At 44.0% G+C, this 14355-nt stretch overlaps 1 protein-coding gene across 1 annotated transcript in view; it reads right to left on the reverse strand.

The window, feature by feature from the left end:
• The window catches only part of LOC135319384 (CUB and sushi domain-containing protein 2-like), a 104788-nt gene that overhangs the window by 53788 nt on the left and 36645 nt on the right, over positions 1–14355 (reverse strand). The window contains exon 2 of the mRNA XM_064479339.1: positions 25–241. Within this exon, the coding sequence (XP_064335409.1) occupies positions 25–241 (217 nt within the window). The remainder of the gene's footprint in view (positions 1–24; positions 242–14355) is intronic.

The following is a 14355-nucleotide window of genomic DNA, read 5'->3' on the forward strand; positions in this document are numbered from 1 at the left end:
GCCATGGGAAGGGGTGGGTGGTACCTGGTTCGCAGGTTCTCTGGCTGGGGCGGCCCATCAAACACCGACAGCACGTCAAAGTCCTCCTCCAGGGCGAAGGACTGGAACACGAGCTGGATCCTGTGCTGGTCCTCCGCGGTGATGGTCCACGTGCAGTTGGCATAATTGGGGTAGCCATATGGGAACCCGGGGCTCTCGACCGTCCCATTGGGGCCCTGCAGTTGGAATGTGCAGTTCTGGCCTGGGAGAGAGAAAGGGAGCAGTTCAGTATGGCCAGCAGATCTCCAAGAACCTCCCGGAGAGGTGGGAGCAATGTGTTAGAGGGTCATTCACCCACTTTTCCGAGGACTTCCTCCAGAACCGCTCGGTGCTCGGCACAGAGGGAGGGGAAGGGGGGTGACTGACGCTAAATGCAAGCTGGCTTGTGCCGGCCACTGTCCAGGTGACAAAATGTGCATCCTTGTACTCAAGCCTCAGAACAATTCTGTGAGGTAGGAAACGAAGGCTCAGGGAGTTTGAACTAAAAGGCCAGCAGCCCAGATGGAACATCGTCTTTTACAACATTAAATGCCAGAATGATGATTTCAAACCTGCTCCGTTTTCCACAGCCTCCTGACCCTCCAGGCCCCTCCTCCCACCCCCTGCCCTCTCTTCCCACTCTCCATAGAAAATGAAAGCCATCAGTGGGGGTTTCATTGTCTCCCCAACTGCAAACCCATCTAGCCTGCTCCACACTGTCTTAGATGAACCTCTGCTCCTTCCATCTAAGCACATTCCTTCCATGTGCCCTTCGGATCCCATCCCTCCCTAATCTTCAAGAACCTCATATATGTTCCTCTCTTATGTATGTTATATGTACGTGTTCAGTCGTTTCCTCTCCACTGGAACTTTCCCGTTTTAAACATGCTCAAGACTCTATCGTTAAGAAAACAGCTCCCCCTCCACTCCTCACTTCCCTCCATCCTTGTCACTCTCTTCCCCTTCACAGCTGAATTTTTAGAAAACACAATCTGTCTATACTTTTGGTCTTCATTTCCTTACTTCCAGCCCTGTCAGTTCTGCGTTCTGCTCCTGTTGATCCACCCAAACAGGTCCACTAAGGTCACTGATGGGTCCAGGGGATACTGTTCAGTCTTCATTTTAACAGACCTCTCTCTCAGCTGCCTCTAAAGCTGTTGCTCGCACCTCCCTTTGGAAACAGCCCTCCCACCGCCCAGACCAGAGCATCTCAGACTACGCTCTGCACAGGCATCGCCTGGGGACCTGGGTGAAATGCAGATTCTGGGGCCTGAGAGTCTGCTCGTCTACCTGGCGCCCTGGTGATGCAACGATGCCTTGAGCAGCGTGGCCCCCAGCTTCCTTTCGCATCACCTCAATCTCCATCTTTCCCCGCACTGCTCTTTCTCTGGCTCCTTTCCAGGTTCAGTGTGGGAGCCTCTCCTCCTCTCTGTCCACTTGCACCCCGATGACTCACAACTTCACACTCCAGGCCAGACCTCCCTCTGAGCTCCAGACCCAACACCTCCTTTGGGATGTTCAGGCTCGTGACACCTCTCCCTACACTTTCCTTACATCTTCCTCTCCTTCACAGCCACATGGACAACCTATCCCCCTGTCTCTATCTCCACTTCCCTTGACCCCACATCATCCTCTCCCCTAGACTGCTCTAATAACCTCCTAACTGGCCAGCCACATTTACTCTGGTCCTTGCCAACACTACAGCTGGGGGTGTCTTTTCAGAGCAGAAATCTGATCAGGTCACCTCCCCTTTCCCCCACCTAGATCAACCCATCCATGGCTCCTCAATGCTCTTCAACAAAGGAAAATCACTTGTAGACCTATGAGGCTCTCTGCATGGTCTGGTCCTTAGTGACGTTTTAGCCTCATGTCCACCAGCTTTTCCAGTTGAACCCTGCCCTTCTAAAGGACCTGAGTAGACATTTCTCCAAAGAAGATATACTAAGGGCTAAAAAGTACATAAAAAGATGCTCAGCAACACGAGTCATGAAGGAAATGCAAATTAAAACCACAGTGAGATAGCACACCTGTTAGAATGATCATCATCAAAAAGACAAGGGATAACAAACACTGGCATGGATGTGGACAAAAGGGAACCCTAGTGCACTGTTGGTGGGGTTGTAAATTTGGTATGGCCAGTATGGAAAACAGCATGGAAGTGCCTCAAAAAATTAGAAATAGAACTACCATATGATCCAGCATTCCACCTCTGGGAATATATCCAAAGGTAACAGAAACATTAACTTCTAAAAGGTATCTGCACCTCCACGTTCATAATAGCAGTATTCACAATACCCAAGACACGGAAACAGCCTAAGTGTCCAGTGAGGGATGAATGGATAAAGAAGTTGGTAAATAAATATAAATAAATATATGTACACACGCGCGTGCGCAATGGAATATTATACTGTCACTAAAAAACAAGGAAATCCTACCATTTGCAACAACATGGATGGACCTTGAAGACATCATGCTAAGTGAAATAAGTCACACAGAAAAAAACAAATCAAATACTGCATGATCTCATTTACATGTGGAATTTAAGCAAGCAAACAAAACCCCAAGCAACAAAAAAAAACAAACTCATAGAAAAAAGAGATCAGACTTGTGGTTACCAGAGGTGAGGGATGGGGAGAAAGGGGAATTGGAGGGAGCTGGTCAAAAGGTACAAACTTCCAGTTACAAAATAAATAAGTACTAGGGATGCAACATAAAACATGATGACTCTAGCTAGCTCTGCTGTACGATATATGGGAAGGTTGTTAAGAGAAAAGATCCTAAGAGCTCTCATCACATTTTTTTCCCTTTATTCTTTTCTTCTTTCTCTTCTTTTTATTATTTCTATGTGAGAAAATGGATGTTAGCTGAACTTGCTGTAGTAATCATTTCACAATATATGTAAATCAAACTATCATGCTGTATGCCTTAAATTTATATGGTGAAGTACATCAATTATTTCTCAATAAAACTAGCAAAAATATAAAAACCCACATTTCTCAGTCCTTTGTACTGGCCACAGGACCTTTGCATATGCTGTTCTCACTTCCTAGAATACTCTTCCCTCCCTTTTTGGTATATTTATCTTTCAGCTCTCAGTCAAGTGTCTCCTTGACTAGCTCACAGCCCCTATTACATGCTCTCATGACACCAGTGTCTCTCCTTGGTAGCACTTATCATAGAAGCAAATTTCCATGCTTCCATGTGATTGATTCATAAGCATCTGTCTTCTTGCCAGGCTATAAGCTCCATGTGAAGACTAACCATCCTTGAGATTTCCTATCACTAAATCCATACCCCAAGCTCAGTACCAGACACAAGGCAAGTTTTCAATCATTTAATATATTGCTTTTATTCAGTGAGTGTTTAGTTAGACACTCTTCTAACAACTTTATATAAATTAACTTGTTTAATCCTCACAATAGCCCTAGGAGGTGGATATTGTTCATATCATCTCCATTTTACAGATGAAGAACTAAGGCAAAGAGAAATTAAGGGTGGGGGCCCAAGTCACACTGTTACTCAGAGATGGGATTCAAACATAAGCAGTCCACTTCAGATCCACCTTCTCAATTATGATGCAGATAAACTGACTCAACACTAAAATTTTCTAAAGCCCACTTTAGAGATTAACTGACAAAGGACAGTTAATCTCTAAAATGACTTTACTATTTAAAAAATCTCTTAAAAAAGGATAGCGCAAACTATCCCATTAAAAGAGAAAAACAGTTAAGGTCTTCTGAAAAACTGCTAAATGAGCATTTAATAAAGTTAGACGTGTAACCCTGATTAAAATAAGCATTTGGAAGTAGGAGAAAGAATATTTCCTTAGCACGACGGAGCATCCATTTTAGAACAATAACCCACGCCACACTTACAGTGAAACACCTGATTAAGATCAGGAATGAGATAGAAATCTTACTATCACCTCTGAGATTTCATGCCTTATTGGAAGGGCTAATCCATGCAACACACGAAAAAGAAATAAGAAAGGAGCCAGCAAAAATATGATTTGCAGACGATATATTAATATACCCAGAAAACCCAGGAGAATCAATTAGAAAGCTATTAGAACTAATAAAAAATTTTGGTACAGTAGCCAAAAGCAAAGTAAGTACACAAAATCAATGACATTTCCATATGCCAGTGACAAAACAGAAAGAAAAAGGGTCTTATTTATGGTAACTACAAACTGCATATAATAAATAGAAATAAACTTAATAAGAAATGGGCAGTCACTGTATAAAAATAACTTTTAGAGAAGGATAAAAAATTTGAATAATTGGAGAGACATAACATAATCTTGAGTGGAAAGACGAACTCCTGAAAGGTTAATTTAGAATATTAACCTTTTGAAAAGTTATTGAAAAGTTCATTTATAAGCTTAATGCAGTTCTGATCAAAAGCCCAATGACCTGTTTTAAATTTAGTGAAAAAGGATACCTAAGTTTAACTGGAAAAATGGACAGTCGCAGACAACGGTTATTTTTTGAAAAGGCAGAACTGTGGCATTCTAATCCTACAAGATACTAAAGAGAATCACCAGTGATGTTTATGCAAATAACGTGGAGGTGGTCCAAGACTGGACAGGCAGAACATGAAACAATGTTACAGGAATAGCCCTAAATCCACATAAAAATTAAAATATGTATAGGGCAGCATTAAAAATCAGTGAGAAAAGAAAAACACTTTGCAAGGTCAACTAATTAAATGTTTGAGGAAAGAATTATCTCCTCAATTCACACCATATATTAAAACAAATTCCAGATGGAGTAAAGAGTTAGAAGTTTGTTTTTTTTTAAGGCAAAAACATAATTAGAGGAAAATATACCCAAATAATTATCTGACTCTGATTTTCTGAATGTAAAAGCTATGGAAGATACTACAAGATTGATAGTTTATACAAAAAGCACGTGTAGGTTAAAGAAAGAAACAAAATCAAAGGGCCCACCACTGAGTTTTGTGGATAAGTAATATATTTAATAGAGAAAGAACTATTACTAATCCTAGGAAAACAACAATACTATAATTGAAAAACTGGACAGGGTCTTGAACAAGTTAGTTCACAAAGGAAGACATAAGTGGCCCAGAAACCAGAAAAATACTCAACTAGAATCATAAAGAAGCAAAGCTCATCTCTACAACTTTCAGCGGAGCCCCGGTTCACTTTCCTGAACTTCACCTCACTGGCACAGATCTACTTGGCTCACGTCTCTAAAACCTGTCTGGTGATGTCATCACACCACATCATTCATTCTTTCATGCATTCATTCCTCTAGGTTAGACCCTGTGATGGGCCATGGGGCCTGGATCATAGACTGGACATAAACAAATACCTCCATGTGGCAGGACCGAGGTAAAGAGGTGCCCAGAATGATTCTGGAGCATGACCCCACAGGGGCCACACCTTAAGGACCATCCTCATTCATGTCCTGGGCAACCATTGACACCAACATTCACCACCACCCTCCCACTCCCAGCATCCCAACAGCTGCCTCCTCTCAGGCCTGTGTGTGTCTGCAGTTTCTGATTCAGAACCTGGGTATGAACAGTTTCTCCCGCTGTGGAGAAAGAAATTAGGGGGGCTCAGAACAGAGCCCCTGGGAACATCTTCTGCAGATAGGGACAATAAAAGTGACAGAGTAGGAAGCAGGGAGGCTGGTAGAGTGGTGGGAGGAGAACCAGAGGATAGTTCCATACAGGAGAAAGGGACTCCATTGGAAGTAAGGATGCTGAGAATGGGAGCCCCGTCCTGGTTCCTGCTGCATCCCCAGTGCCTAGAATTCAGTAAGTATTTGCTGTATGGATACATGAATTTCAGTAAAGACAGGTGGTGGGTGACAAGGTGGACAGAGGCCAGATTGTCATAAATAAAGGCAAGATTGGCTGGTGAGACGGCAGAGGCCATTACATTTTAAACAATAGTGTATACAATTTGCTCCTTGTAGAAAATTTGGAAAATAGAGGCAAGAATAAAAAAGAGGAAACATTACAATCTCACCTTCCTTCCAGAGGCAACTGCTGTTAATATTTTCTTTATTTTTTTCTAAAATTTTCCATGCATATTTCACATCATTGCAATAATACAGTATATGTAATTTAGTGGGCTCTTTCTTCAGTGAATTATTCTTCAGTCTTAAGTGACAAAAGGCAATGTGCACTTGTAATATGCAAGGATATGCATACAGGCAACCCAAAGATGTATTAAAAAGACAAATGGATCTCCGATCTCGCCCCCATCCACACACTCCAAAGCTTCCAAAGTTAACAGGCAGGTATGTGTCCCTCTCCAACCTTCTCCTCTTTCATGCAAACAAATGGACACATTCCACGCTCCAGGAGAATTTGTGTTACTTTGCTTTAAAAATGAAATCATAGTTTAGCTCATTTCTCTGCAACTTGCTTTCTCACTTAACAATACATCAGGGACACCTTCCAGGTCAGTAGATACATATCTAACTTGTTTTTTTATATAAATGTGTAATATTCCACCGCATGGATGTATCTCAATTTATTGAACCACTCCCCTGTTGATGGCCATTCAGGTCATTTCTCGGTTTTCTTTTGCAACAATTCAGTAAACATTATTACATGAGCTTTTCTCCCAAGATATTGAATCTATTCATACACAGCATTTTAAAAGGATGCACCACATTCCAGTATATGGTTACACTACAGTTTACTCAACCATTCTTCCTATTTCTAAACATTTAAATTATTTCTGGGGTTTTTTTTCCATTATAAATGAGACCTGGACTCTTAGTAAGGTCTGGTGACAGCATGCTGGTCAGTGCAGTGGAAAATGCTTTTCCGTGGCCAGAGTCCCAGAATGAATGTTCACTTATGCGGGAACTGTGTCCAGCTTTGGTTTCCGGCGGAGGGGGAGGGGGAGGGCGGCTGTAGAGTGTTGTCCATATGAAGCTGGCTGACCTCTGTGGCAGGTGCCGTTGGAGATGGTTAGATAGGGCTGGATGCCAGACTCGTTTGGAAGTCTCCCTGGAATCAAATGTTGGTTGGTTACCGAGTTGACAAAGTTAAAACCCTGAGCAGCCACACCAGATTGAAACGTCGAGTGGGAGGCCATGCCCAAAAGGCTCGATGTCTTTTCATGCCTATAAAATGCTCAACTGCATCCAAGAAAACGGCTACCTGTTCTTCACTTCTGGTGACCAGCCCTGAGACAGGAATGCTGCTGTGGATTTTCATCCAAAGACACCATGCTTCTCCTTCTCAGTACCCAGCTTGGGTGGTCTTCTCCCTCCCGTGCCTCTCTCTAGCCAAGGCAGCTACCAAACACAGCCGAGACCTGTGCTGGGCTCTAGGACAATCCTGGAGAGCTAGAGTCTTCAGGTTGTCGTTCATGCATTTGTTCTTGGATGATTCCCCTAGGACAGACTTCCAAAACCACAGGTTCCTGGGTCACAATATACGAGGATTTCTGAGGCTTTGGCTCTAGATCGCCCAAACACTTTCTAGAAAACATGTACCAATCACATTCTCAACAGCCACGTCTAGGAATGCCTGTCTCAAGGCATCTTTGCCAACATTGTGTATTATCTTATTGAGAAGTTTTTGCCTACCTGACAGATGCAAAAAACGCTATCTTGTTCTATTCAGCATCGCCTTGTGATTCATAGTTTACATCTGCTCAACTTTCCTCGACCATTTTAATTTCTCCCAGATAGAGGAACTATCTGTCAAAATTTTTGGCTCATTTTCCATTGTGATGTTTATCTTATTGATTTACATTTTTATATCTTCTATGCATCATATGCCCTACGTATACATTTGTAGTCATTTTGGCCTTTAATTTTATGATGTCTGACATACAAAGGTATCTAAATTTTATGTTCCTATTCCATAAGTTCTATTGTTTTTCTTATCAATTTGTACTCTTTATAGAATCAGGATTTTACTCTTTTGTCATTTTGGTTGCAAATGTTGTTTTTCACCTGTCGTGTGCTTTTTGTTTGGTCTAGATTTCTCATGTAGATTAAAATGCTTGGTTTTTACAGGCAGTCACATTTACTTGTCTTTTTCTTGATAGCATTCTTTCCTTTATTGACATTTAGAAAGATTTCTCTCGGGCTTCACATCCTACTCAACATAAAAGCCAAATTTCTTGCCATACCTCAAAAGTCCTACCTGAAGGGACACCTCGCTGCTCCTTGACCTCCTCTCCTGTCTCTCATCCCTTTATCCCTGTCATCAGCCAGGCTGCCTAAGCCCATCACACGCCCACCTTGGGACCCTGCACTTGCTCCAACTTCAGCCCAGAAAGCTCTTCCCCAAGAGTTCTGTGACCCACTCCCTCACTTCCTTCAGCCTGAGTCAAAATGCCACCTCCTCAGAGATCACTCGAAATAAAATCCAGGCCTCCCTCCTCTCAAACCAGTGCTCCAGGTGTCTGCTTATCTTTCCACAGCACTTAGCATTCTCCGACATCTATTTTCCTGTTTGCTTATTTTCTGTACCCCTCCAGCCCAGTTAGAGTGCAGTCTCCATGAGAGCAGGGGAGCTGTCTTGTTCCCCCTCTCTCTCCAGTGCCCAGACCTGTACCTGCACACAGTGATGCTCACAGAAGAGTCGCTGGTTAAATGAGGGATCCACGCATATTAATTGCCCAACCAGCTCTCTGCGCTTGGAATACTCTCTCTAGTTCCCTTACCCAGCTAACTCTAGGCACTTTAAGGCTCGTTACTTCCTTCAGAAAGCCCTCTTGGGACCCTCAAGCTAATGACAAGTATTCTTCCTTGGCTTGCTCATCCTTAGTGAATTAACTAGGGAACCAGTGAATATCACTGGCTTCACCAATGGTGACATATAATGATATGTGTACGTGCCTTCTCCAGGCGTAGACTCCTTGAGATTTTATTCACATTTTTATCTCTAGCACAGAGCTCAGTACTTGTCTACAGTAGACACTCTGTAGGTATCTTTGGAATGAATGGATGAGTGAAATGAAGAAATCTTTTTATAATACTCAGACAGCACCTACCAACTTCCTATGTCTGTGTATGTATGGTATATTCTGGAGGTGGCTTCGTGAAACGGTTAAGAGCTTGGGTTTTGGAATCAAAAAGACTTGGGTTCAAATTTCAGCTTTGCCACTTAATACTTTGTGAACAATTTAAACTCTTTAAACCTCCACTTCGACATCTTTAAAATTAATACCCTGCTAGGAGGCTTGTACAGATTAATGTGATAATATCTGCTAAATGCTCAGCACAGTACCTGACACACTATACGTGGCGGATAAATACCAGCTAATCTTTCAGTAAAGGTTCCTATTTTTCTTCATATAGGTCCCGTCACATCTTGTTAAGGTTATTCCTAGATATTTTATGCACTTTTTGTTGCTCTAGTGAATGACATTTTTCCCCATTATTTTTTTCTAGCTGGTTATTACTGATATACAGAAAACCTATTGATTCTTATATATTCACCTTGCATCCAACTGAGTTTCTGCACTCTTATTAATTCTAAAGATTTCTGAGTTGATTCCCTTGGGTGTTTTAGGAACACAATCATGTTGTCTACAAATAATGATAATTTTAAGGAGATAACTCTTTTGAGAAGTTTGGCAGGAAAATTCAATTCAATTCTGCAAATATTTATTGACTGATAAGGTCAATTTTTGGACAAATTTAGTTGGAGAAGTCAGTGGGACATCCAGACAGAGATGGCCAGAAGGCAATTAGGGCTGTAGACTGGAATGTGAGAGTGCAGTCTAGGCTGGAGATACGAATTTGTAGAAGGAATGTAATTAATGAAACTGCCCTAAGAGGAAATGCAGGAGAGCCTTGCAGATGCCGGGTAAATCATGCCCACTGAAGACACCTCACCTGCACATGGAGAGCTGACCATACACCTCACGTCTACAGTGGGACTCTGAACCATCTTTACGCCTGCCTTCTGCAGAGGTACCTGGTCTGGAGAGATGGGAGAAGCAGGGGCAACAGTGCCTTTGGCCTCTGCCATCACCCACTAGGAGCAAACAAGAGGCAAGGGTCATAGAGATGCTGGCACTAGGCCTCATCTTAGCCCCTCTCCCCTGCACATTATGCTTGTCGTACCAAATAGCCCATCATCTACAAACACCCCAGTCTCTTTCAGGCCTGTGCAATGCTTGGACCATTGCCTGAAATGCCCTTTCCCTACCTTTTAAGCCTAGCAAACCTAATTCACTCTTCCAGGTTTGTACAGCACCTCCTCTGAGAAGCCTCCCCTGGTTTCCTGGGCAGTTACTCTCTATGTTCCCCCTGCCCCTCACTTGCTCACTCTCACTCTCGCTCATTCACTGCAATAGCCATCCACCAAATTCCATGCCTCCTCCCTCCCAATCTATGCCTTTCAAAAAACAAAACAAAACAAAACAAAACAAAACAAAACAAAAGCAGCCCGCTGTTTTTGCTTAAAATCCTTCAACGGCTCCTCTGGGAAAAGCCCTCAGTCCTAAATATGGCACACAAGACACCCCACGGAGCCCCTAAGCCAACCCCCACTCCTCTCCCGGGCTTCCTTTCTTGCCACTCTTTCCCTTAAGCGACACTCCAGCCCAAGCCAGGCTGGTGTCATTCCTTTGATGCTCCATGTTCTTTTGCTCCCTCTCTCTTCAAACTTGCTGCTCCCTCTGACTGAAGCATCCTTTCCCCATCCTCTCGTCCGGCCAACTCCTATACACCTTTTAGGTCTCGGCTGAAACTTCAGCTCCCCAGGAGACCATACTGACCCCTGTACGAAGGTGTACTGCCCTCACCCCAACACTCACCCAAGCACACATCCCACCACGTGTCCCCCCAGAGCCCTGCATCTCCGTCATCACTCACAACACACGTCATGGCATCATTTAGTGTCTGTGTCCCTGAGAGGTGTGGATCCCACGGGGGTAGAGACCATGATCTGTCACATTCACATCAATCCCTAGCACCCAGCACATTGCCTCGACAACAGGTGCCCCCGTAGGGATTTGCATAATGGCTGTACCTTGCATGCCACTCTACTGGGCCATGCATCCTACTAAGTTGCAGACCCAGAGCTCCTCCAGGTGGGACTCCTCTCTGCAGTCTCAGCATCCAGCTCCTGGTAGATACTGTAGATGTGCAGTAAGTGCTGGATGAGACAATTATCACAGGTGTTTCTAATGAAGTTGTGCATCAATTATTTTTCCCCTAGAAATTTAACAACCCGAGAAACTTCCATTAATGTGTGATGGTCTAGTCCAAGGTTTCTCAGCCTCAGCACTATTGACGTTTGGGGCAGGATAATTCTTTGTTGTGAGGGATTGTCCTGTGCATGTGAGATGTTTCGCAGCATCCCTGGCCTCTACTGACTGAATGCCAAGTAGCACCTCCCAGTTGGGGCAACCAAAAATGTCTCCAGACACTGCCAAATGTTGACTATAAGCAAAAGTCACATATACATAATTACCTAGCCTCCCACCTTTATCATTCATTGTAGGGGATTTGCAGGTCAAAGAAGCCCACCCACGGACCTCCCAGACTAGATGTTCTTCACTTTGTCATGCCGTGGCCCCCTTTGGCAGCCTGGTGAAGTCTTCTCAAGTGATCTTAACAAATGCATACAGTAAAATACACAGAATTACAAAGGAAGTCAATTATACTGAAATATAGTTTTCAAAATATTTCCCAAGTTTGTCATACGGTAATAAAGGTGCTCCTTTATTAATGCATTATTAGCAAGATCTAGCAGTGGGCCTGATAAATACTTTGGTTCAAAGCATAAATGTTCTTTCTAGATAGCTGCAATTACGGGAATGTTCTATGAAAATACCTGTGATTTTATCAGTGACAAATTCACAGGTACTGCTAATACGGCTGTGCTTTGTTGCCTGCATGCGTGATTAATAGAGATGCTAGGTTTCGGTAGGAGATTGGTGAAAATAAGACGCAGTTTTCTCCATCCATGTTAGAAATGCCCTGGATTCTATCCAGAACCCCAGAGATTCAAGCCAATTTCCAGCCTTCGTGTAGCAAGTCTGGGGAGGGCTGCTTAGTTCCAGGCTGTATATGTGTGGAGGCGGGTGCACGGGGGCTGCAGTGGGCCGGGGGCGGAACGGAAGGGGTCTATGCCCTCAAGGAGGTCACAGTGGAGTATAGGAGACAGACAGACATGGCCCATCTTACTAACCATGTCTTCAATTGATGAGTGGTTCAGGGAGACCTCGCTGTTGGATCCCAGGTGAACAGCAGAGAGCACATACACACTCAGAAAGATGGGTGCTTTTGTGCAGGTCTGAGAAGGGGACCAACATTTATCCACATACTTCCCTAACATCATCTCCCTAACATTAGCAATGACCCTTTGAAACGGCTGTATGGCCCCTCCCCCCCCACCCCCACTTCACAGGTGAGGAACCAAAGCTTCTCAAGGCTTGAGAACCTGCTCAAGGTCAAAGAGGTAGCAGTGAAAGAGCTGGGATTCAAACCCAGGTCAGTGTGAAAGCAAAGCTCAGGCGTCTCTGCCAGGCTGCAAAGATCCACACACCATCTGGGGACACACTTCAGAGCTACGGTCCTGTTTCCACTCTGCACCCACCTCCAGGGGCAAAGCCTGGGATTTAGTGAAAAGAGCTTTAGTGCAGTTGCTGTGCCTCAGGGACGTGGAAACAAAGCAGGGTCTCCGTCTTCCTCTCAAGCTGGGGATGCGTGCAGCAAAAGCACAAAACAATGCACGGGAGAGGGGTAAGGCAGCAAGCCTGTCCCTGTACCACATCCAATTGCTCTGTGGGAATAATCCCCTGCCATTCAGCTTCCTAATTCTAACTCCAGGCTCTCTGATTCTCCTGGATATGCTGAACACAGAAGCCACCACAGTGGACCAAATATGATTTTCCCTGCCTAGTGATATAGATGCAGCTCATTTGTCATCATTTTGAGCCGGTACCAGCCAGGGGTTGTTTATTATGTTGACAGGGGATACTGGACCTGCAGAGGTACCTCTGCATTGCTGATGGCAGAGCCTCTCACTCTGGGGCTTGTGCTATGTCCCTGGATCAGCACCAAGAGAAGAGGCCAGGTGTACCTGGGGACAAGTGTCTCTGCCAGGCTGGCCCTGCTCCTGGCTGGGTCTTTCAGAGCAAATGTAGGGGGCTATCACTGAGTTCTCCTCAGCTGAGAAGACACTTGAGACATGGCTTTGGTTCAAGGGACAGGGCCCACACACAGCAGTTCAGGTCTTAGCAGTCATTTATTTACTCATTTTTTTAAAAGTATGGAGCAGTCACTGTGTCCCAGGCACTACCCCTGCCCTCATGGAGTTCAGTCTAATAATAATAGACCATTCAACACTTTTTCCTGTGCCAAGTGCTGTCTTAACACACTTTATATCTAATAACGCATTTCATCTTCACAGCTGTACTAGATAGGTCCTATTATGATTCCCATTTTACAGGCAAGGAAACTGAGGCCCAGGAAGGTTAAGTAACCTGCCCAAGGTTAGACAGCTGATAAGTGGTGAAAACAGTACTCAACTCCAGGCAATGTGGTGTCAAATCTTGTCTTCTTAACCTCTACTCCATGGATGGGTGGACAGATTGGGAGGTGGGGGTGGGGGACTAGATGCCCATTTTGGCCTGTGTGATAAACCATCTCTCTTCCTAAAGCACTCTGATAGACAAAGAAGGTTGCCTTGGGGAGCCCTTTTCTTAAGTGTCAATCATTTCAGCTCAAACTCCTAAGCTTCTGCCCTACTGCTTGCCTTTTGGGGGTTGAGCCCACTATAGTGAGGCTCAGCACGGCATCAGAAGGGAGGCTGCATGGGGAATTCTGCACCCATTAGGTTTCCCAGAAGAAAAAAAAAAATAACTTGGGAAATAGGAGTGAACTGTCAAAACCAAGCTTGTTTTGTGAAATTGTGAAACCAATCTTATGTCTCTGTCTCTCCAACACCCTGAGCGCCTCATGATGGCAAAGACCACATCTGATTCACTATTAAATCCCCAGCATGGAGTTTGGCATTTCACAGACACTCAGTTAATATTTGTTGAGTAAATAGATTAACATGTCCAGTTGTCATCTGTGCTTCTTTTGTTTTTTTGCTTTTCATTTGTTTCTTTATCCATCAAAAGCTCATGGCTGCTATTTTTTTTTCTAATACACACACCCATGGTGGAACTGGCCTCATCTCTCAGGGACAGAGGCAACCTGAAGCCCTTCGGTTTCATGTGACCCATATTTGAAAATTAATTTTAAAAAATGGGGAGTGGGGAACCTAACATGGTGCAATGGAAAGAATCTGAAAGCCTGGGTTCTTAATTTGCCACTTCATAGCAAGGGATATGATCAAGTCCCTTAGTCACTAAGGCCCCCACCCCTCTGT

The sequence above is a fragment of the Camelus dromedarius genome, chromosome 26, assembly GCF_036321535.1.
Source record: "Camelus dromedarius isolate mCamDro1 chromosome 26, mCamDro1.pat, whole genome shotgun sequence".
Classification (NCBI taxonomy): Eukaryota; Metazoa; Chordata; class Mammalia; order Artiodactyla; family Camelidae; genus Camelus; species Camelus dromedarius.